The following is a 25888-nucleotide window of genomic DNA, read 5'->3' as shown; positions in this document are numbered from 1 at the left end:
TTAATTCTCCCTGTGATTTTCATCCTTTTTACCTACATAAGGATATTTATAATCACCTATCGAAGTGGTAGAGAAGTCAGGAGAAAAGCTGCACAGACCTGTTTACCTCACCTGATTGTTCTAATCAATTATTCCTGTTTGGGTTCATTTGATGTACTTCTAGCTCAAATAGAAACTGATTTCCCAAAAATTGTGAGTTTAATAATGTCATTACAAACAGTTTTGTATCATCCTCTTTTTAATCCAATCATATATGGACTAAAAATGAGAGAAATTTATAAACACCTCAGGAAATTGTTCTGTCCAGGTAAAACAGTCTAATGTACTAACACTGATAACTGTTGTACAGTCATTGTTTAGTGTCAGAATAAAACAGAGATGTGATTTCTCTGAGCCTTGAAAAGTACTGAGTGTAAAGATGTTTCTAAAACCCTGAATCACAGTAAAGAGCATTATCAGCTTCAACTACACTATGTAATCACTACTAACTAAGCAATTTGCTGCAGAACCCAGAAATACAGTTTGATTCTAATTGTTAGTTTGATTCTTGTGTTTCCAGTTTGTTGTGGCTTAACTGTTAATTGACTGAATATTTTCATATTGGCATCATATCTGGGTGTATTGTTAAAGTATAAACACTCCATTGTCAGTTTATTAGGTCCACCTAACTATAACTTTGTCAGTCTAATCCAACAGTCCTGTAATAAATCCTCCTTCATGAAGGTGATAATGTTCAGTTTGTGGTCAAACTGTTTCAGAGACGTGTTGATTCAACTGGTTGATCATTTTGGAGGTTGTAGTTTGTCATGCTGCTGAATTGGATTGCATTGTACTGACATGAGTCTCTTTTCTTTTCTCTACCCTCTTTCATATCATTGAGTTCAGCCTAAAAAACAACACCACCTCTCTGTATAATGCAGCAGAGTTCAACAGGAGAGCAGACTACATCTTCTAAAATAATCATACAGTTCAGTCTGCACCTCTTTGAAACACAAACTGAACATTATCACCTTCATGAAGGAGGATGTTTGTATTAAACTGAAAAGGTTTTAGCTTGGGGTTCATAATAAACTGATTGTCAGTGTGAAACAAAACTCAGTCCATGAAAATGATCAAATGTCTCCTCACAATAATTGTGTGATTTGTAAGTTAAATCTATGGTATTTTATCTTATGTATTAAATAAAAACAAACATGTTTAAATTCAATATTGGGTCCTACACTGTTTAAAATATATATTAATAATATTGGTTATGCTGTAAGAAGTTCTCATATCCATCTGTATGTTGATGATACCATTATCTATACATCCATCCTGCCCTGAACACTGCCTTGTCTTCACTGCAAACCATCTTCACTAATGCCCCCCGCAAAACAACTACTGGTCATAATAACAGTTCTTCCCATGTTAGATTATGGTGACATAGTCTGTTGGTCTGCTTCAAAAATCATCCTTCTCGAAATAGAAAATGTTTACAACTCTGCCATCTGTTTTGTGACTGCAGCTCTATTTAACACTCACCACTGCAACCTGTATTCTCTGGTGAACTGGCTCTCACTCCACTCCCGCAGACAAATACACTGGTTTCTGTCCATTTATAAAACCCTTCTACCCTATGTACCCTAGTATTTATAAAGATGTGGTCATTAGTGTGTAATCACCAGAAAATACGAACCGTTGCATTTTCTTATTCTTAGAATGAGCCGTTTCACTCTACATAGGAAGTGGGTCTCCTTTCATGGAGGCTGCCATGTTGAGTCACCACGTTTCTACAGTAGTAATCATATTGACACTGCACACTTCATGTGTGGCCAGACTATAGAATACTTATTGTCATTTTACATAGCAATACTTTGTGGTTTGTTGCAATATTTTATTAAAACATATAGTCAATTTTCTATGAAAAACAATGACACTTGTAATAACAGGGCTCGCAAAATCGCTAGCCCGATGTCCCGGGGCTATTGTGTCTTCCAGTCGGGCTACCAAAATCTTTCTCAGCCCTGCCTGTCTCGGGCTATCACATGGGGAGGAAAAATATATTTCAAGGCTTGTGCATTCTTTCTTAAATATAGTTGGGTAATTATATAATTTTCGGGTATCGGGGATCCACTGTCAATATGTAGTATTGAAATTACATTTGAATTCGCGCTTGTTTTTTTTGTTGTTTTCTTTACTTTTACTTTCACTTTGCGATCGCGCAAACTGCAGTACTGATTGGTCAGTGACGGAATAGTTGCACACCAATTTCTCTGACATCGTCCTGTCAGTTATTAGAATATCCTCAAGTGACAAGTGAAAACTCCCGCTGCAAGCTTAAACGTGTGATAGAGGTTGATTGCGCAGTGGAGAGAATTTCAAAAATCGATGACCGTTATGTGTGTGCCTGTGTAAAAATAAGCTGCACATGGATTTGCGCAAGTATTTTAGTTCTGCTGAGCCAAATAAGACAGGTCAGGGTGAAGAAGTGACAGCCAAAGAAAAGCTGACTACCACAAAGCGGGAAAACTTCTGAAAAATCAGACTATGAGGCAAAAAGAAAGCCAGGTTTTTGGTTTCATGGACTTTCACTGAGAAACAAATATTTAAGTTGATTATTGTAATTTGACTAATTTAAACAGTTGTTGTAATTTGTGTTTTAACACAGTTTTGATTGATGTTTTGTTTCCTTTACATTATTATACATTAAAAATAATCTCTCTTTTAGTCGGGCCACTTAAATTTATTTTGGGCTACCAAAAACTGAAGAGTGTCTGCCCGAAGGGCTACCAGGGATTTTGAAATTTTGCGAGCCCTGAATAAGCAGTGGATAATTCATAAACTCCAGTAAATCGGGTCTGACAACAATCAGGCCTCCAGAGTTTGATGAAGTTGTTTACATGTTAGTCAGTCTGGGTGGAAAGTTTAATGAGATCCATGGAGGATGAATCAGGCTGATAAAAACATGACGCAGGTTCCAACAGTTCTCTCTCTGAGGTTTGGACATGAGCACTCAGTGAGTTTGAAGATCAGGTAACTGTGAATGAGTAAGAGTCTAATACAGGATAGAAGAGTCTTTCACAGACTTCAAGGTGAAACGTCTTAGTTTTAATTCATATATTTCTGTTAATAATTGCATTCTTATTTTTCTTTCTTGATGGAGGAAGATTTAAATGTCACATATATAACATTTGGTGGGCATGTGGAGGTTCACAAATACAGATACCTTTATTTTATAGTTGTTTTAATAGTTTATATTCTAATAATCTGCAGTAATTCTACTATTGTGTACCTGATCTGGAAACACAGAGACCTCCATGAGCCTATGTACATTTTCATTGCAGCTTTGTTACTGAACTCTGTTTTTCACAGCACTAATATCTACCCAAAGCTACTGATTGACTTTTTATCTGAACAACAGATCATATCTTATCAGGCCTGTCTGGTTCAGTTTTATATGTTTTATACTTTAAGTGATTCAGAGTTTTTCCTGTTGGCAGCCATGTCCTATGACAGGTATGTGTCTATATGTAAACCTCTGCAGTATCCAACTATCATGACAAAAAGAAGAGTCAGTGTCATTCTGGCTTTATCTTGGCTTGTGCCTGCATGTGAGTTTGTGGTATTAGTAACACTGATTACTAATCAAAAACTCTGTAGTTTTACTCTGAAAGTAATTTTTTGCAATAACTCAATTTACAAACTTTTTTGTGTGAGTTCCAGAGCTGTAATTTTATATGGTGTCTTTGTTGTCCTAAATGTTGTTGTTCTCCCTGTGCTCTTCATACTTTTTACATACACCAGGATACTTATAATATGTTATCACAGCTCTGGAGAAGTCAGGAGAAAAGCTGCACAGACCTGTTTACCTCACCTGATGGTTTTATTCAACTATTTTTATTTAATATCATTTGATTTTATCACAGCTCGTCTTCAAACTGATTTTCAAAAAACTGCACATGTAGTAATGACTTTACAGTTAGTTGTGTATAATCCTCTATTTAATCCAATTATATATGGACTAAAAATGAAAGAAATTTATAAACACGTCAAGAAGTTGTTCTGTCAGGGTAAAACAAACTAATTTCATCAACACTGATTCCTTATTGTGAAAGAATATTGCAGAGATGTGATTTGTCTGATCATTCGAAATAATTTAATGTCAGGATGTATTTAGTTTCCTTACACACAGTAAAGAGCATTGTCAGCTTCAATAATGTGATGACTCATCAGTTGTTTTGTTTTTTTGGTATAATTTTAAATTTCATCATTCCTGTTCTTTCTTTTTTTATGTTTTAATGTTCAGTAAACTGATAATTAAATGATAATTTGTATTTCTTTGTTAATTTGTTACACACTCAAAAGGATATTAAGAAATCAGAAGGCTTGAAGACCATTCCTGCTGAAATATAGATCAGCTCCACTCCCTCTGTGGCAAAGTCATCTTTACCCCATGGCAGGTCAGAATTGGTTATTGTCCTATCTTTGATGTACAAAGCAACACCTGGGAAAGGCAAATTGAATTGAATTGAATTAAACTGAATTAAAATATGATGTCCAAGCACATTAAGAAAACAAGGATGAACAATTATTCGAAGGCAGCAGTAAACAACAGAGTTTTCAGTCCTGATTTGAATGAGCTGACAGTTTGAGCAGACCTCAGGTGTTCAGGAAGTTTGTTCCACAAGTGAAGAGCATAGTAACTGAATGCTGCTTCACTTTGTTTGGTTCTGGTTCTGGGAACACACAGTAGACCTGTCCCAGATGACCTGAGGGGTCTGGAAACCTCATAAGGAACTAATACATCTTGAATATATTTTGGTCCACAACCATTTAGTGCTTTATAAACTAGCAATAAGATTTTAAAATCTATCCTTTGACTAACGGGAAGCCAGTGTAGTGATCTAAGAACTGGTGTGATATGGTCCAGTTTCTTGGTGTTTGGAAGGACTCTGGCAGCAGCATTCTGGATTAGCTGCAGCTGCCTGATTGACTTTTTGCTAAGACCTGTGAACAAGCCATTACAATAATCTAACCTACTGAAGATAAATGCGTGAACAAGTTTTTCTGCATCTTGTTTAGACAGAAAACCTTTTATTCTAGCAATGTTTTTCAGGTGGTAATAGGAAGATTTAGTGATGGATTTTATGTGGTTGTTAAAATTCAGGTCTGAGTCAATGATTACAGCAAGGTTTCTGGCTTGATTTGTAGCTTTCAATGACATGGAGTCAAGGTGAGCAATGACCTTTGACCTTTAATTTTTGGGGCCAAAAACAATCACTCTGCCCTGTCTGTATTGAGCTGGAGAAAATTCTGGCGCATCCATTCTTTGACTTGATTAATACACTCACATAATGAAATTAGAGGACTATAATCATGAGATGATACTGATATATAAAGTTGGGTGTCATCTGCATAGGTATGGTAGTCAATGTTGTGGTATTCCATTAACTGAGCAAGGGGCAGCATGTAGATATTGAATAAGAGAGGACCAAGAATAGACCCTTGAGGAACCCCACATTTCATTTTTGTTTGCTCAAACTCATAGTTACCAAGTGAGACAAAATAGTCTCTATCTTGTAAGTAAGATTTTAGCCAATTTAACACTGAGCCAGTAACTCCCACCCACGCTTCTAGTCTATCAAGCAGCACATCATGATCAACTGTGTCAAATGCAGCACTGAGATCCAGTAGTACTAAAACAGGTTTTGGATTCATCATTATTTAAATGTAAATCATTTAAAATTTTAGTAAGTGCAGTCTCTGTGCTGTGGTGTGCGCGAAATCCAGACTGAAGTGCATTAAAAAGATTGTTTTGCACCATGGGCAGATGCAAGGGCAGATGCAAGAAGGTGTGTCTCAGGATGGATAGTCATGTGATTTACCTGAGAAGACAAAAGACGCACTCAACGACTAAACAAAGACCTGCATAATGAGCCTTTCACTCAATGTGGCGTAGAGGGGATTAGTGAAGCACAACACAATACAATGCGGAGTCATGTTTTTACTGAGGACAAACTAAACTGTCTCTGTCTGGAACATACGAAGCACTTCTTCAACCGCATAGCATTCCATCATCCAAACACACAGAAAAAGTGAGTAAATTCTATGATGAAGTTTGGTGTTTTATGTCATTTCTCGGGGGCGTGCACATATTTACCTGGTTCACCTGAGATTATTTACATGTGAACAGTGAACAGAGCATGAGGCGGGATCTCATTACCTGTAATGAGGTAAGACAGGAGAAAACGTACTTCTCCTTACGTTCATACGGATTAAATAAAAAGTGATGATTTGTTTTGTATTCGCTGAGATTCTGGTTGTTTTATTTACGTGTCTGTGACGAGAGATGACAGAATGCAACCACAAGGGGGCACAGTCCAGTGTCTTCATCTGCCGGTCCCAAGTCCGGGTAAATGCAGAGGGTTGCATTTAAGCCAAATCAAGCATGCGAATCACAAATACGACTTTCATACTGGATCGGTCGCGGCCCGGGTTAACAACGACCACCACTGGTGCTGTTGACCTACAGGGTGCCAGCGGAAATTGGACTACTGTTGGTTGAAGAAGGAGAGGAGGATAGTTGGTGTGGGTAAGGAGGATACAGAGGGTAGTGTAAAATGGAGGCGGATGATTCGCTGTGGCGACCCCTGAAGGGAGCAGCCGAAAGGAGAAGAAGAAGAGAGGTGACAGAGACAGCGAAGACAGATAGCGCTCCTTGTCCGTTTTCTTTATTTTACAAAAGCACAGCATTTTGTTGTTATTATGAGGGTACACACCTAAAACTAGACCCTTGACAGATTCGAATGATATATTGCTTTTATCTGTATGATCAACATTGACGGAGTAATTTAAGTTTGTTTCTGCGTTATCAGGAGAAGATGCGTAAAAACGTGCCGGTGCATTCGTCGACCCCTGAGGGTTAAAAACTCTGAGTAAGGGACAGGTGGACGGTACACAATGACAAGAAGAACTGGTTTTTATGTTTTCCAGTTTGGATGTGAGAGACTAAGAGTGAGGCTCTCAAATGAGTTATAACTGTTCTGAGGATGAAAGTTTAATAATAAGTTTGAGTGGAAGATTGCAGCTACTCCTCCACCTCGACTTGTGCTTCGAGGAACATGATAATTATTATGACTGAGGGGGGTTGAGTCATTCAGACTGACATATTCATCCTGCTGTAACCAGGTTTCAGTAAGACAGAGTAAGTCAATTTGGTGATCAGTTATCAAATCATTTACTAACAGAGATTTAGATGAAAGAGACCTAATATTTAATAATCCATGAAGTTTTAAGTTGATTAAAACGTTTATGAAGATTACTCAGACTATTATCAGCATAAAAAGATTCCACTAAGCCATTGTCTAACACCACCTCTGTCTCCCAGGTGGACCCTCCTCCTCCTCTGGTGCAGACCAGGATCAGACCATGGGTGTCCACAGAAAACCAGGCCCACAGGTGAGTTAACCTGCTGTAACATGTGTCAGAGCTGCCCCTGACCTCACTGGACTGAGGTCCCAAGTCCCAGCATGTGGTTTTTAGATGAATAGCACAATGAGAAGCCCTGTCGACTGTGGGTTGATTCATTCAGACTGACATATTCATCCTGCTGTAGCCAGGTTTCAGTAAGACAGAGTAAGTCAATTTGTTGATCAGTTATAAAATCATTTCCTAACAGAGATTTAGACCGCCACCCCCTCCTTGAACCGCCACCTTATTGTGGTGGAGGGGTTTGAGTGCCCGCATGATCCTAGGAGCTATGTTGTCCGGGGCTATATGCCCCTGGCAGGGTCTCCCAAGTCAAACAGGTCCTAGGTGACGGACCAGACTAAGAGCGGTTCAGTGACCTCTTATGAAGAAAAAACCGAGGACCGTGACGTCGCCCGGCATGGCAAAGCCGGGGCCCCACCCTGGAGCTAGGCCTGGAGTTGGGGCCCGTTGGCGAGTGCCTGGTGGCTGGGTCTCCCCCCATGGGGTCCAGCTGGGCAAAGTCCGAAAGAGAGACGTGGGCCACCCTTCTGTGGACCCACCACCCGCAGGAGGATCCATAAGGGGCCGGTGCTTAGTGGATCGGGCAGTGGTTGAGGAGGGGGACCTCGGCGACCCAATTTCTGGATGCTGAAACTGGCTCTAGGGACATGGAATGTCACCTCACTGGGGGGGAAGGATCCTGAGCTTGTGCGGGAGATCGAGTGGTACTGATTAGAGATAGTCGGGCTCACCTCCACGCACAGCCTGGGCTCTGGAACCCAGCTCCTTGAGAGTGTCTGGACTCTTTTCTACTCTGGAGTTGCTCGCCATGAGAGGCGGCGAGCTGGTGTGGGCTTGCTCATAGCTCCCGAGCTTAGCCGCCATGTTTTGGAGTTTTCCCCCCGGAGTAAATGGATCGTTTCCCTGCGCCTTTCGGTCGGGGATAGGTCTCTCTCAGAGTACCCAGTCTTGTTGGAGTATCTTGGGGGGGTGCTGAAAGGTGCTCCTACTGGGGACTCCATAATTCTGTTGGGGGACTTCAACGCTCACGTGGGCAGTGACAGTGAAACCTGGAGGGGCATGATTGGGAGGAACGGTCTCCCTGATACAAACCCGAATGGTGTTCTGTTGCTGGACTTCTGTGCTAGTCACAGTTTGTCCATAACAAACACCACGTTCGAGAATAAGAGTGTCCATCAGTGCACATGGCACCAGGACACCCTAGGCTGGAGGTCAATGATCGACTTTGTAGTTGTGTCGTCTGACCTTCGGCCGTATGTCTTGGACACTCGGGTGAAGAGAGGGGCAGAGCTGTCAACTGATCACCACCTGGTGGTGAGTTGGATCCGCTGGCGGAGGAGGAAGCGGGAGACTTGGTAGGCCCAAACATATGGTGAGGGTCTGTTGGGAATGTTTGGCCGAGCCCGCTCTCAGAGGGGTCTTTAACTCACACCTCCGAGAGAGCTTCTACCAGATCCCGGAGGAGGCTGGAGACATTGAGTCCGAATGGACCATGTTTTCCACCTCCATTGTCGACGCGGCGGCTAGGAGCTGTGGCCGTAAGGTTTCGGGTGCCTGTCATGGCGGCAATCCCCGAACCCAGTGGTGGACACCGGAGGTAAGGGATGCCGTCAAGCTGAAGAATGAGTCCTACCGAGCTTGGTTGGCTTGTGGGACTTCCGAAGCAGCTGACAGGTACCGCAGTGCCAAGCGTGCTGCAGCCCAGGCGGTGACGGCAGCAAAAACTCGGGTATGGGAGGTGTTCGGTGAGGCCATGGAGAAGGACTACCTGTCGGCCCCAAAGAGATTCTGGCAAACCATCCGGTGCCTCAGGAGGGGGAACAGTGCTCCACCAACACTGTTTACAGTGGAAGTGGGGAGCTGCTGACCTCGACTGGGGATATTGTCACACAGTTAGAAGGAATACTTCGAGGATCTCCTCAATCCCGTCAACATGTCTTCCATAAGGGAAGCAGGGGCTGGGGATTTGGAGGCTGATCCATCCATCACCCAAGCCGAAGTCACTGAGGTAGTTCAGCAGCTCCTCGGTGGCAAAGCACCGGGGGTGGATGAGATCTGCCCCGAGTACCTCAAGTCTCTGGATGTTGTTGGGCTGTCATGGCTGACACGCCTGTGCAACATCGCGTGGCGTTCTGGGACAGTATCCCTCGATTGGCAGACCGGGGTGGTGGTTCCTCTTTTTAAGAAGGGGGACCGGAGGGTGTGTTCCAATTACAGGGGGAACACACTCCTCAGCCTCACGGCGAAGGTCTATGCCAGGGTGCTGGAGAGGAGGATCCGGCTGGTAGTCGAACCTTGGATCCAGGAGGAACAATGCGGTTTCCGTCCCAGCCGGGGAACACTGAACCAGCTCTACACCCTCTCGAGGGTGCTCGAGGGTTCATGGGAGTTTGCCCAACCAGTCCACATGTGTTTTGTGGACTTGAAGAAGGCATTCGACCGGGTCCCCCGTGACATCCTGTGGGAGGTGCTCCAGAAGTATGGGGTCCGGGGCCCTTTGCTGAGGGCTATCCGGTCTCTGTTCAAACGAAGCAGGAGCTTGGTTTGCATTGCCGGTAGTAAGTCAGACCTGTTCCCAGTGCACGTTGGACTCCGGCAGGGCTGCCCTTTGTCACCGGTTCTGTTCATTACTTTTATGGACAAAATTTCTAGGCGCAGCCAGGGGCCGGAGGGAGTTCAGGACACAGGATTTCATCTCTGCTTTTTGCAGATGATGTTGTCCTGTTGGCTCCATCGAGCCAGGATCTCCAGTGTGTGCTGAGTGTGAAGCGGCTGGGATGAGAATCAGCACCTCCAAGTCTGAGGCCATGGTACTCAACCGGAAAAAGGTGGTTTGCCATCTCCAGGCCAGGGGAGAGATCCTGCCCCAGGTGGAGGAGTTCAAGTATCTTGGGATCTTGTTCACGAGTGAGGGAAGGATGGAACATGAGATTGACAGACGGATCGGGCATCGGCAGCAGTAATGCGGTTGGTGTACTGGTTCGTTGTGGTGAAGAAGGAGGTAAGCTGGAAGGAGCTCGGTCATCCAGGAGGAGCTCGGAGTAGAGCCGCTGCTCTTCTACATTGAGAGGAGTCAGCTGAAGTGGCTCGGGCATCTGTTTCGCATGCCTCCTGGGCGCCTCCCTGGGGAGGTGTTCCGGGCATGTCCCACTGGGAGGAGGCCCCGGGGAAGACCCAGGACACACTGGAGGGACTATGTCTCCCGGCTGGCCTGGGAACGCCTTGGTGTTCCCTCGGAAGAGCTGGAGGGAGTGTCCAGGGAGAAGGAAGTCTGGGTGTCCCTGATTTGGCTACTGCCCCTGTGACCCGGACCGGGATAAGCAGAAGAAGATGGATGGATGGATTTTGACCAAAGAGACCTAATATTTAATAATCCACATCTGACTGTTCTGTTTTAATATAAGAGGAGTGGTCTTAATTTTTATTAGGTTTTTATGAATAACTCCTCTTGTGTTAACTTCTGATTTATTTGATTTATATGTTCGAGGGGCAGACACAATCTCTAGGTGGTTTGAGGGAGGTGACAGCTCTATGGAAACTGCAACTTTTGGGAAACTTTTGGAAACTGTAGGAACCACAAGTAGACCTCTACAAGCTGTCCCCTTTTTCTTCTGACTAACGCAAGGTCTCTTAGCTTTTCTGTAGCCTCACACATGACTGTTCCCGAGCAGGTCATGGTCATGTTACCTCCTGCCTCAGAGACAGGGGCCAGGATCATTCTGATTGCCATGCCTCTGTTCCAGTCTGCTTTGATTCTGCTTCAACTCAAGCTGTGGACCAGACCCAGTACTCTGCAGCTCGCTTGACCTCTGGTTGGTACCAAGCCTGTTTGTACCAGGCCCCAAATTGCATCACTGTCAGTTCATCATTGTTGATGTCTAGCAGTCTTTTTGCTGTGGAGACTTGCCTTGTCTTTTCTAGAGAGTGAGGCAGATCACTACACAAGGTCATTAGATACATTTAGGCCTTCCAAATACATGATCTTCTCAGCCATACAGCACCATTAAGTGCCCCAAAAGTTTGATATTGAAACTATTCCTGACTCAGCTGTCACCTAGCCCGAGAGTCAGCTAGCTCAGTTGGTCTCCATCCAGATTCCGAGACTGTCTCCAGAGCTTCACTACCTTCTACTCACACTAACACTTTCCAGGCACTGCATCCATATGCTCTTCCTGCATCCTGCTCAAAGCCCCTGTGTTCTTCTTGGCCTCTTGAGGGTTTTAATACTGATCCCCAGCACACTGACCTCCAGCTCAAGGACAGTTTGACATATGGACAGTAGGATTTGGGAACTGAGCTGACAGCCCTCAAATGGTGCTGGTCCTTCAATATGGGCCAATCACAAACTGTGGCTGTTTTTATTTTTTGTCTTTAGCTCCTCACAGTTAGAATCAATACATCATACTGCATCAGATGGTCATTCACTTGATGCAACTGGAAACCTGAAAATTTCATTTCACCTTGATCTCATGAGGTTATTGTCATCTGTGTTTGAGTGACGCCTCTATCAAAGTTCTAACTAACAACCATCACATTTAGCTTTTCTGCTTTCTCCTTCTACAGCAGCCTTCCTGTGTGTTTGCAGTAGTTTAATCCACAGCGCCCACTACAGTGTAGGAGAGCAATGGCAACTCAGGCACATATGGACATATTAATTGTTGCAGTGTCCATATGCCTGTAGTGGAGGTCACAGTCCACAGACCATGCTGAAGGTTTATCCTTCTCTGTGCCCCCAACACATTAGCACCATAGGAAACTGCCTGTGTCAGCTATACCATGGGCCTCTACGGGTTCAGGCCTGTAGAGTCAGATGTTGTTCACATGACGACAGCTCTTGGTGGAGAGTTTAATGAGATCCATGGAGGGAGAAACAAGCTGATAAAAATCAACCCACAGAGTCAAACAGTTCACTTTGTATTCTGGAGGTTTGTATTTGTTGCAATATTTCAACACACACACAAGTTCATGTCAAGGTCGGGTATCAGTGAATACATTAGACAATCCAATGACAGATATACTGTATAATATGTTCATGTGATCTTTGCTTTGATACTTCAAGTCTTTGTCATTAACACTTTGTTTTTAAACCTTAATGGATAATAACCTAAATATAACATATATAACTATTGATGCATATGTGGAACTAGACAAATACAGATTTGTTTATTTTGTGATCATGTTTACAGCATATATTCTAATAATCTGCAGTAATTCTACTATTGTGTGTCTGATAGTGATTCACAAAAACCTCCATGAGCCTATGTACATTTTCATTGCAGCTTTGTTACTGAACTCTGTTCTTTTCAGCACTGCTCTTTACCCAAAGATTCTGTTTGATGTTTTATCTGAAAAACCGATCATATCATATTCAGCCTGTCTCTTTCAGTATCAAGTTGGTTATTCTTTTGGTGGTTCAGAGTGTTTACTGTTGGCAGCCATGTCCTATGACAGGTATGTGTCTATATGTAAACCTCTGCAGTATCCAACTATCATGAGGAAAACAAACATCTGTATTTTACTGGTTGTAGCTTGGATTCTGCCTGCTGGTCAGTTAGCAGTGCTACGTGGAATTAATGGTGATGTTAAACTCTGTAAGTTTAATTTCAAAGGTATTACCTGTAACAGCACAATTAGTCAACTGTACTGTGAGATTTCAAGAGTAGTAATTATATATGCGTCAGTGTGTTTTATTACTCTTTTAATTCTCCCTGTACTTTTCATCCTTTTTACCTACATAAGGATATTTATAATCACCTATCGAAGTGGTAGAGAAGTCAGGAGAAAAGCTGCACAGACCTGTTTACCTCACCTGATTGTTCTAATCAACTTTTCCAGTTTTGGTTCATTTGATGTATTTCTATTTATAATAGAAACTGATGTTCCGAAAGTTGTGCGTTTAATAATGTCATTACAATCAATTTTGTATCATCCTCTTTTCAATCCAATCATATATGGACTAAAAATGAAAGAAATTTATAAACACCTCAGGAAATTGTTCTGTCCAGGTAAAACAGTCTAATGTACTAACACTGATAACTGTTGTACAGTCATTGTTTAGTGTCAGAATAAAACAGAGATGTGATTTCTCTGAGCCTTGAAAAGTATTGAGTGTAAAGATGTTTCTAAAACCCTGAATCACAGTAAAGAGCATTATCAGCTTCAACTACACTATGTAATCACTACTAACTAAGCAATTTGCTGCAGAACCCAGAAATACAGTTTGATTCTAATTGTCAGTTTGATTCTTGTGTTTCCAGTTTGTTGTGGCTTAACTGTTAATTGACTGAATATTTTCATATTGGCATCATATCTGGGTGTATTGTTAATGTATAAACACTCCATTGTCAGTTTATTAGGTCCACCTAACTATAACTTTGTCAGTCTAATCCAACAGTCCTGTAATAAATCCTCCTTCATGAAGGTGATAATGTTCAGTTTGTGGTCAAACTGTTTCAGAGACGTGTTGATTCAACTGGTTGATCATTTTGGAGGTTGTAGTTTGTCATGCTGCTGAATTGGATTGCATTGTACTGACATGAGTCTCTTTTCTTTTCTCTACCCTCTTTCATATCATTGAGTTCAGCCTAAAAAACAACACCACCTCTCTGTATAATGCAGCAGAGTTCAACAGGAGAGCAGACTACATCTTCTAAAATAATCATACATTTCAGTCTGCACCTCTTTGAAACACAAACTGAACATTATCACCTTCATGAAGGAGGATGTTTGTATTAAAATGAAAAGTTTTAGCTTGGGGTTCATAATAAACTGATTGTCAATGTGCAACAAAACTCAGTCCATGAAAATGAACAAATGTCTCCTCACAATAATTGTATGATTTGTAAGTTAAATCTATGGTATTTAATCTTATGTATTAAATAAAAACAAACATATTTAATACTAATTAACTTGGTTTAATATACTGACAATTGAATGTTAACTGTATAGTTAACCTAATATCAACCTAATATTAACTAGAATGCTAAATGATACAGCTTAAGTACAAAACAATGAGTCCACACACACAACCCTCTACTGAACCTGAAGGCACAGTGGTCATCTTCAACACATCATTTGGAAGCAGAATCACAAAATGAATCTGATGAGCTTCTCAACTAACTCCACTACCTGAAGTAAGAATTAGACTACCCCAGGATCTTTAGAGTCCTCCTTCTCCACAGGGCACATGTTGTTCAGTTGTGCCCATGTTCAGGGCACAGTTGAACCTCTGTAGGCCTTTGGGTCAGCTATGCCCACATGGTCTCCTTCCCATCCACCAATGGATTCTCAGTTCGCTGCCACAACAGGCATCAACAACCTTCTGCCCAAAGCTCAGAGTAGCCATTTCGATGGTAGATGATTTGAATGTGGACATTCAGACTCCACATCCCCACACATCCCCCAGGATCCAAGATGCAGCATGATAAGTTTATACAGCACTCTGGGCCAAATGGTGTAAAGTTGCATGTTGGGCAGGTCTATGCCAGTTTTGGCATGCCAGTTTGTTCAGCTCTTACAGCACATGGACAATGGAAAAACTGATCTCGTGCCTACCACCACCAGACCGTTACACCACAAGAAAAACACCACAGCTATCCTGTACAATGATCTGGTGGAGGTGCTACAAAACCTTAGTTTGCTGCAGGGACCAGGCCTTGATGTTTTTCATGAGGAAGTAGAAGAGTGGTAAATGGGTGGGGGCTAGCTAACCCTAGCCAACCAGCTCTTCCATCCATACTGCTTTGTAATGTACACTATTTGCCATTTAAAATGGATTGTTTCTGATTGTAGAGGATAAATGTAAATATGGTAAGACTATTTTTCACGCGAGCAGCAATGATGGCATCCACCCCCCTTTGGACTGTTCACCTGAAATCTGTAGAAATATGGCGTTTGAGTTGATTATCCAACCTGAATTGTGACAATCCACGAGTGCAGATGCATAAACTTGTCAGGGCAAAGTTGGATGAGGATAAATACACGGCTTATTTAATAGAAGGCAAAAACCAAGAACTTAGAGAGCCCAGATGAAAATAGGAAGAACATATAAAACAAAGGAAAAAAACCTGGTAGTGTCACAGATCTGGAACAAAGACAAAGGAACACCAAAGAATCCAAGAGATGAGGAGCAAACCCAAAAAATTAAACTATAGAGGCAGCCAAAACATGGAATTATGACAAGAATCAGGCAACCAACGAAGCGATAGAGCTAGTGTGTAAACACTAAGAAAAAATTCAAACACAGGGCAACACAGGAAATAAAATAAACAAAATAAGTGTCCTTAACAGGATGTACAGGGGATCAGGACCAAATTCAATCTTACATTAAATTTGAACTGTCATCCACCCCTCAAACCGAAAGCATCACTACCCTGCTGGTTTTCCAAGACATCAATTCACTTTGTCTTTCCCACTCCACCCTCATCTGAGATGCCATCTTCCAGCTTCTGACTGACCGAACACACCTGATCCAGGTAATTGACAGTGGGTAGGGCAGGGATAGTTGGAAAACCAGCAGGACAGTGGTCCTTGAGGACTGGAATTTCCCACCACTGCTCTAAATGAATCAACTCCACACTCATATAAACTGTCATGTTCCAAGAAGCACATGCCAAGATGGAGAAGTATCAGCAGTCTTTCACTCAAGCTTATTAATAAACCCTGGACCTAAAGATAGTTAGAGCCTCACTCTTAGCCTCTCACACCCAAACAGGAAAACTGAGACAGATGTCAATTCAGTTTATTTGTATAGCACCAAATCACAATATAAATCATCTCAAGGCACTTTACAAACACTAAAAACCCAACAAATCCCTTATGAGCAGCACTTGGCGACAGTGGAGAGGAAAAACTCCCTTTGACAGAATAAAAAACCTCCAGCAGAACCGGGCTCAGTTTGGGCGGCCATCTGCCTCGACCGGTTGGGGTGAGTGAATCTTCTGTTGATCCAAGTTGACTTATACACACCAGACCAAAGCTGAGAAAGACGTGCCAATCATTCATCAATTAAAGGGTGACTTATTTTTGCCGTGCTGATCACCACTGATTTTGTAGTTCAGGGTTTGTGTTTTTAATATTGTTTATCAAACCTGTTTATTTTTATTAAAGACATAACATCAACTATGCTATACATAAATTACCAAACATTGTAAAGGGTCATTTACTATTTTAGTGCAATTTAGCAAGGACCCAGTTTTGTTGTAGACTGTATATACCCAGTTGTCAGTTTCTTAGGAACACCAGGCTAAAACTTTGTCAGTTTGATCCAACAGTCCTGTAATAAATCCTCCTTCATGGAGGTGATAATGTTCAGTTTGTGGTCCTGTTCAGAAGACCTTTGTCTTTCTCCATTTCTGTTTGCTGCTGCTCTCCTTACTGTCTATGGCTGCATTTTCTATTTCCATGGGTCAAACAGGAAATGCGCTGCGTTAATAAAATTAGTGCTGTCAAAATTAGTTTGTATTAACACGTTAATTTTGACAGCCGTAATATATATGTGTGTGTGTGTTTATTATTACTTACCAAAGTAATAATAAATAGATATTTACTGAAAATTACCCAGTGAAAGTCAGACATTGCTTTTGAATTGTGGTTGAACAGAAGAATAAAAAATAAAAAACTATTGAAAATGGCCTGGACAAAAATCATGGTACTCTTAAATTAATATTTTGTACCATCTGTCCTTCTGCATTCCTGTCCTTCATACCAAACTTACCCATCACTTCCTCGTCACCTCTGTTTCCCTCACCAACATGTCCGTTGAAGTCTGCCCCAGTCACCACTCTCTCACCACTAGGGATACCCTGGATCACCTCATCCATCTCCCTCCAGGATTTCTCCTTCTCTTCTAACTCACATCCTACCTGTGGGGCATAACCACTGACAACATTCAACATCACACCTTCAACTTCCAGCTTCAGACTCATCACCCTATCTGACACTCTCTTCACCTCCAGAACATTCCTAGCTAAATCCTCCTTCAGGACAACTCCTACTCCATTCCTCTTTCCATCCACACCATGATAGAAGAGCTTGAACCCTGGTCCTAATCTATAGGCCTTGCTACCTTTCCACCTGGTCTCCTGAACACACAAGATATCCACCTTTCTTCTCTCCATCATATCAGCCAACTCTCTAGTTTTCCCTGACAAAGTTCCTACATTCAAAGTTCCTACTCTCAGTCCTACACTCCTGCCCTTCCTCCTCTCCTTCTTCGACCAACAGTAGTAGTAAAATATTTTAACCATAAATTGGACCTAAGAAAAACAGTTCCAGAGAGGCCAAACCTTTTGAGATCAGGACATTGTGATGGCCACTCCCAAACACTGACTTTATTGTCCTTAAGCCTCCGGGTGTGTGTTCACGATGTGTGCACTTTGGGTGGGTAATGCAATTTCACCATTGTGGGACTAATAAGGGTAAATAACTTAACTTAACTTGGGGGTTCTGTTTGACCAGGACCCACAGAAAGCTCTCTATCTGTTTCACCAGTGGATTGAACTACTGCCAAGCCCTATTGGGATTATTTCCACCTCACTATCATGACTTCAGCTGCTCCAGAATTCTGTGGCCTGATTTTTAAATGGAGCACGCTGCCATAACCACATTACCCATATTCTTCTATTTTAGCTGTCCCCAGATTATCAAGATTATCATGTTAGGACAACCAGGTCTTTGCTGTCTCCTCGCCATAATATTGGAACTCTCTTCCCACTGATCTCTGGTCTGCCAAGGACCAAAATGTCTTTAAATCAAAACTTTAAACCTGTTTTTTCTCTGCTTTGCCTTTGGGTCCTGCTTTGATATTTCTTACAAGGACACTTTTGAGTTTTATTTAATCTTCCTGTCTTCCTCAATTTCCATTTATGTTTATCAGCCAGTAAAGTAGCACAGAGTTTAACTTATTGGTCATGAAAGGTTTTAAAATCTGTAAAGGATTCAACGCAGTGACAAATGGAAATACAGGAGATCGTAGACATTAGAAATCAAGTTTGGTAGCAAATGACAATTTAAACTTTAATGTTTGAGACAAATTTTAATGTGATGAACTGTGACTTGGACCATTAATAGAAAGCACTAGAACATTAAGAAAAATAACGAATGTTATGCAGGGGCAGCAGTTTTAAGGATGAATATGTTTTCTTCACATGGATTATCACTTATTTAAAACAAATGTGAACATCAAAAATCTGTACATATAAAATAAATACACTACATCCTAGAAGCACATAAATGTCAATAACCGAGATTTGAAGCTTCGTTCATCTTTCTTGTACTTGTTTTTTTTTTTATGTAGGACGAACAATTTTATTTACGCGTAAAAATCCCAAAATCACTTTTCTGATCTGAGGCAGATTCAGGCCATAAACTAGAGGGTTACTGATGGGAGGAATGATCAGAAACTCCAGAGATAAAACAACACTGACAGACGTGTTTACTTTGACAAGATTATATTGACTCAGTAAAAGCTCACAGCACAGAGAGATGCAAAAGTTCCCAAATGTGACTATGTGGGGCAGGCAGGTTTGTAAAGCCTTTCCTCTGAAGTCAATCGAACTTCTCCTGCAAACAAGCAGAATGCGCAGGTAGGTGTACAGGACAAAGGACAGGGGGACAAAGATCAATGTTACTGCAAAAACCTGGCCTACTCTACTGATCGCTATTGTGTCCACACAGGAGAGTTCAACTACAGAGAACGTGGTGCAAAAAATCCTGTGCAGTTTATTTCTACAGAAAGGCAAACTGCTGGCCAGATAGAAAAGATAACCTAAAAAACACACAGGGTAGAGCACAACAAACATCAGAAGCTGCAGCACCATCCTAAATGTCATTTTACTGTGATAGTGTAAAGGCTGGCAAATAGCAACAAATCTGTCATAGGCCATGACTGTGAGAAGAGTTAACTCATGTCCTATGTAGAGTTGAATAATATACATCTGAATAAAACAGAACGGACGTGAGATGATATGAGTGTCGGACAGAAGGTCCATCAGGAACCTGGGGAAGAAGCCGGCCGAGCCGTACAGAGAGTTTAAAGACAGACAGCAGATGAAAATATACATGGGCTGATGCAGAGAGTTCTCCAGGCAGACTGTCAGAATAATGACAACATTAGCAGAGATTATAATCATATAGATCAACAGACACAGGCTGAAGAACAGATATCTGAGGGGCCCATAGTCTGCAAACACAGTGAACTGAAAATAGGAGGGAGTCAGGCTGTTGTTGCTCTTCATGTCTGATCAGCAGCAGAGCTGGAAGAAGACAAGTCAGAGGGATGGACACAGCAGAAGGGGGACAGATTAAAAGAGCTGAACAGAAAGTTACTGAGATTCAAATGTTCTCAAATGACTTTTCTGTCCTTGTGTCAACAACGTGAACCTGCAGGCAAATAGCTACATTTACAACTAGTGTTAGAAATCACAGGATAAACACATTTCAAGATGCATTGAAAACATGCACAGATGGAAAAATGTCACATGTAGTAAATGGCCAACCAGCATCACATTCCTCATAAGGAAAGAAAACAGGCTGAGGATCAAAGACAATGATCTGAAATATTAAAACTAACACATATTTCAACAAAACAAAGAGTATGAGCCTGAATTCATACTCTGATAAACTGGACACTTGGAAAACAGTCAGAATAACATGCACTAAATACACATTCATGTGAAGTGAGATGTTAGAGGACGAGCAGCATCCTCCCCTGATCTAATCCACACTGAGGCTGTGCTCAACTTTTATCCTGTTACACTCACAACAGTCACATGTCCACACAGGTCCAAAGGGATGGAACCACTGTATGTTCAGCCCCACACACTCACTGTCACTGACAACAAACCCACTTTAATTTTGATCCTGTCTGAAAGCAGATTCCAGTCATTGCATTAAAAATACACAAAAGGACAAAAGGAAAGGCAGTAGGACCCAAATGCTGGACAAAAAGAGCTTTATTTCTCCACGGCAAAACAAACCAAAATACAAAAACTCTACGGATCCGGATGGGACGGTAAACTAGGGAATGACCGGATGGGACGGTCGTTATAAACTTCCAATAAAATTTCAGCTTACTAATTACAACTAACACAACTTAACTCAACTTAATGTTTGGCATGGAACAAAGGGAAGGGGGAGGTATAAATAGGGAGAACACAAAAGGTGATTAAACACAGGTGAATTCAATGAACTGAAATACTAGTGAAGCTTTTGGGGACCAGTGCGAGGGAAAGGGAAGCTGGCCTCCGGCAGGAAGTCCCATGACATGTAGAATGTACGCTCAGAGGTTGCAGACTATCATAGTCCTCTGGCACGAATTATTCAAGATATCCCACCACTGGATGCAGAAGTGGATATTCAGGTTTTGTTGGGGAGGGATCTCATCCAGGTTCAAAAGGTTTTTTGAACCTGGTCCCCTCTGTCTCTCTGTCATTCAAACCAATCCAAGTGTCTTTCTTGATGAGTGCAGTGATAAATGTCCAGTAGAGTTTAAGTCTTAACCACAAACCATTTATGAATGTTGTACAAGATAAACCAGATGCATCTTCTTCTCCTTTGGGCTGGTCCCTTCAGGGGTCGCCACAGTGAATCATCCACCTCCATTTAACCCTATCCTCTGTATCCTCCTCACCCACACCAACTATCCTCATGTCCTCCTTCACTACATCCAAGAACCTCCTCTTTGGTCTTCCTCTAGGCCTCCTTCCTGGCAGCTCTAACCTCAGCATCCTTTTACCAATGTATTCACTGTCCCTCCTCTGAACATGTCCAAACCATCTCAATCTGGCTTCTAGCCTCCACTACTCTTTCCCATAACTTCATTGAGTGACTCATCAGCTTTATTAGAGGAATAAAGTTGCCAGAATATACCAAGGCATCTGCTTGTGATTTCGCTTTTCTCTGAGAGATTACTCGTGTAAGATCGTATGCTTTGTTCCCCTGGACTGTGCTTTAAGGCAAATTAATTTGGTAAAGGAGAGGAGTGTGCAATAGATGAATGATGGTAGAGGAGGAGGCAGAGGCTAGTCAACTTTTCTGAGAGATATAAATTGCAGTAAAAACCATCAGCAGTAACCAAGAAGAAACAGCTCCAAAAAAGATTAAAGCTGTAAATAAAGCTGGTGACATCTGAGTTCATCAATCAGGCTCAGGAAGTCTTTTTTGGAAGTACTGAATGATGGTGTCTAGTGTCCTGAGGTTCAACATGGACAACTAACTGAGTAACTGAAGACAGAAGGATAGGCACCATAGATGGGACTTTATCCAGCAAAACTGGAACAGTGAGCCCAGGTAAACTAAAGGTAATGGAGTTTCTAAACACTAAAGACTCATTTTTTGAAGACACTTCAGAGGTATGGCAGAGAGAGGGAGGGAAGGTGAAAGAAGAAAAAGGGCTGGACTCCTTGTAAACAGAGAGGCTGGCATAACTTTCAGATTCTGCTCAATGTTGACATGATTTCTGCTATTTTTTTAAACTAATCTCAGGCCTGAGTTTGTATGAGTGTGTTGGCGGTGTGGGTACAGCCAAAGCAGGGGGTGGTCCAGGGACACTGGAGAACACTCTCAGACTACTAGTTGTAACAAGCCCAACTCACAAAACACTGGCAGTCATGGCCTGGATAGGGAGTTGCACTTGTAACCTGAAAATTGCAGGTTCGAGTCTCAGGTCCGGCAGGAATTGTCAGTGGGACAGTGTGAATAGCCAGCACCCTGTCCACCTTCAATACCACGATTGAGGTGAGACCCTTGAGCAAGGCACTGGACCCCCAACTGCTTCCCGGGCGCCGCAGCACTGGCACCGAGTGTGTGTTCACGGTGTGTGTGTGCACTTTGGGTGGCCAGCCAGACCCACTGAAAGTCCAGCCACAAGGAGTATTTTACTCTGGCTTCAAATGAGACTTTGCACAATACCAGTCCTAAGTCCACAACTTGCTTTTGCTGTTTACTGCGTTCAAAAATACGCACAAAACTGGTGATAACACTGTGTCGTCTCATGTTTTTAGAACAATAATGACAACAGTCATTCACTAGAGTCTCTACTGCTCACGTCAGATTCTTTGATTCTTTTGATTGGTTTATTGGTGTCCATTGGCCCGCCCCCTGTAATTCGATCTCAACTGAAGACATTAATGCATCTGTTAGTATTAATAAAGTAGTGATAAGAGTACAGAAAACAAAATAGGATATAATATTTGTATAGATATATGATAGGTAAGGGTTGGAGAGTGGTGTTATTGTGGGGGTTTATGACTGTATTGCCTGCTAACCCTTGTGTTGCACAGGAGAGGGCAAGAATCTAGACGGGGAGCTTCCATAGGAAGGCTCACCCATTTCTAAGCACATTCCATCGTGTATATTGGTAACTGGTGATTGCATCAGATCACTTGTCTGATTTATCAGTCATGTATCAGCTGTTCCAGGACATCCCAAAGACATTTAGTTGGACTCAGATCTGGTGACTGGGGAGGCCATTGAAGTACACAGAAACCAGCTAAAGAAATGTGTGACATGACTGGTTCCTTTCATTACTCAGCTGTCAGCTCCATCAAAGATGACAACAAATAACAGTGAAACAGTGGAAATGAGAAACATCTGCTCTACAGCGACACACTTCAGATCATTTTACTGTGTAACAACAGAGAACTATTGTTTTGATGTTCACATGACGACAGCTCTTGGTGGAGAGTTTAATGAGATCCATGGAGGGAGAAACAAGCTGATAAAAATCAACCCACAGAGTCAAACAGTTCACTTTGTATTCTGGAGGTTTGTATTTGTTGCAATATTTCAACACACACACAAGTTCATGTCAAGGTCGGGTATCAGTGAATACATTAGACAATCCAATGACAGATATACTGTATAATATGTTCATGTGATCTTTGCTTTGATACTTCAAGTCTTTGTCATTAACACTTTGTTTTTAAACCTTAATGGATAATAACCTAAATATAAATATAACATATATAACTATTGATGCATATGTGGAACTGGACAAATACAGATTTGTTTATTTTGTGATCATGTTTACAGCATATATTCTAATAATCTGCAGTAATTCTACTATTGTGTGTCTGATAGTGATTCACAAAAACCTCCATGAGCCTATGTACATTTTCATTGCAGCTTTGTTAATAAACTCTGTTCTTTACAGCACTGCTCTTTACCCAAAGATTCTGTTTGATGTTTTATCTGAAAAACCGATCATGTCATTTTCAGCCTGTCTCTTTCAGTTTTACATATTTTATTCTTTAGGTGGTTCAGAGTTTTTACTGTTGGCAGCCATGTCCTATGACAGGTATGTGTCTATATGTAAACCTCTGCAGTATCCAACTATCATGAGGAAAAGAAACATCTGTATTTTACTGGTTGTAGCTTGGATTCTGCCTGCTGGTCAGTTAGCAGTGCTACGTGGAATTAATGGTGATGTTAAACTCTGTAAGTTTAATTTCAAAGGTATTACCTGTAACAGCACAATTAGTCAACTGTACTGTGAGAGTTCAGGGGTAATAATTATATATGAATTGGTTTGTTTTATTACTCTTTTAATTCTCCCTGTACTTTTCATCCTTTTTACCTACATAAGGATATTTATAATCACCTATCGAAGTGGTAGAGAAGTCAGGAGAAAAGCTGCACAGACCTGTTTACCTCACCTGATTGTTCTAATCAACTTTTCCTGTTTGGGTTCATTTGATGTACTTCTAGCTCAAATAGAAACTGATTTTCCAAAAATTGTGCCTTTAATAATGTCCTTACAAATAATGTTGTATCATCCTCTTTTTAATCCAATCATATATGGACTAAAAATGAAAGAAATTTATAAACACCTCAGGAAATTGTTCTGTCCAGGTAAAACAGTCTAATGTACTAACACTGATAACTGTTGTACAGTCATTGTTTAGTGTCAGAATAAAACAGAGATGTGATTTCTCTGAGCCTTGAAAAGTATTGAGTGTAAAGATGTTTCTAAAACCCTAAATCACAGTAAAGAGCATTATCAGCTTCAACTACACTATGTAATCACTACTAACTAAGCAATTTGCTGCAGAACCCAGAAATACAGTTTGATTCTAATTGTCAGTTTGATTCTTGTGTTTCCAGTTTGTTGTGGCTTAACTGTTAATTGACTGAATATTTTCATATTGGCATCATATCTGGGTGTATTGTTAAAGTATAAACACTCCATTGTCAGTTTATTAGGTCCACCTAACTATAACTTTGTCAGTCTAATCCAACAGTCCTGTAATAAATCCTCCTTCATGAAGGTGATAATGTTCAGTTTGTGGTCAAACTGTTTCAGAGACGTGTTGATTCAACTGGTTGATCATTTTGGAGGTTGTAGTTTGTCATGCTGCTGAATTGGATTGCATTGTACTGACATGAGTCTCTTTTCTTTTCTCTACCCTCTTTCATATCATTGAGTTCAGCCTAAAAAACAACACCACCTCTCTGTATAATGCTGCAGAGTTCAACAGGAGAGCAGACTACATCTTCTAAAATAATCATACAGTTCAGTCTGCACCTCTTTGAAACACAAACTGAACATTATCACCTTCATGAAGGAGGATGTTTGTATTAAACTGAAAGGTTTTAGCTTGGGGTTCATAATAAACTGATTGTCAGTGTGCAACAAAACTCAGTCCAAATGTCCAAATGATCAAATGTCTCCTCACAATAATTGTATGATATGTAAGTTAAATCTATGGCATTTAGTCTTATGTATTAAATAAAAGTAAACATGTTTAAGGGTGTTCCCCAGAAATCCATATTGGGTCCTACACTGTTCAAAATATATATTAATAATATTGGTTATGCTGTAAGAAGTTCTCATATCCATCTGTATGTTGATGATACCATTATCTATACATCCATCCTGCCCTGAACACTGCCTTGTCTTCACTGCAAACCATCTTCACTAACGCCCCCCGCAAAACAACTACTGGTCATAATAACAGTTCTTCCCATGTTAGATTATGGTGACATAGTCTATTGGTCTGCTTCAAAAATCATCCTTCTCAAACTAGAAATCGTTTACAACTCTGCCATCTGTTTTGTGACTGCAGCTCTATTTAACACTCACCACTGCAACCTGTATTCTCTGGTGAACTGGCTCTCACTCCACTCCCGCAGACAAATACACTGGTTTCTGTTCATTTATAAAACCCTTCTACCCTATGTACCCTAGTATTTATAAAGATGTGGTCATTAGTGTGTAATCACCAGAAAATACGAACCGTTGCATTTTCTTAATCTTAGAATGAGCCGTTTCACTCTACATAGGAAGTGGGTCTCCTTTCATGGAGGCAGCCATGTTGAGTCACCACGTTTCTACAGTAGTAATCATATTGACACTGCACACTTCATGTGTGGCCAGACTATAGAATACTTATTGTCATTTTACATAGCAATACTTTGT

The 25888-nt window shown here is 41.3% G+C and overlaps 2 protein-coding genes across 2 annotated transcripts; one reads left to right on the top strand and one right to left on the bottom strand.

The window, feature by feature from the left end:
• Nucleotides 1-3136: 3136 nt before the first annotated feature.
• Nucleotides 3137-4042, top strand: LOC113123008 (olfactory receptor 6N2-like; the record flags this gene model as incomplete). The annotated part of the gene is made up of 1 exon (XM_026294716.1): nucleotides 3137-4042. A coding segment is annotated over exon 1 (906 nt), but the record flags the coding sequence as incomplete, so codon positions are not given.
• Nucleotides 4043-18758: 14716 nt separating this feature from the next.
• On the bottom strand, nucleotides 18759-19706 carry LOC113123227 (olfactory receptor 6K3-like). Its single transcript, XM_026295046.1, has one exon. It carries the CDS (start codon nucleotides 19704-19706, stop codon nucleotides 18759-18761), a length of 948 nt encoding a protein of 315 aa, XP_026150831.1.
• Nucleotides 19707-25888: the final 6182 nt, after the last annotated feature.

Source organism: Mastacembelus armatus, chromosome 21 (assembly GCF_900324485.2).
Source record: "Mastacembelus armatus chromosome 21, fMasArm1.2, whole genome shotgun sequence".
Taxonomy (NCBI): Eukaryota; Metazoa; Chordata; class Actinopteri; order Synbranchiformes; family Mastacembelidae; genus Mastacembelus; species Mastacembelus armatus.
This window is presented reverse-complemented; position numbering and strand designations above follow the sequence as displayed.

What these genes read in the sequence shown, in the direction of transcription:
- LOC113123227 (XM_026295046.1), bottom strand. Translation starts at nt 19,706, where the DNA reads ATGAAGAGCAACAACAGCCTGACTCCCTCCTATTTTCAGTTCACTGTG.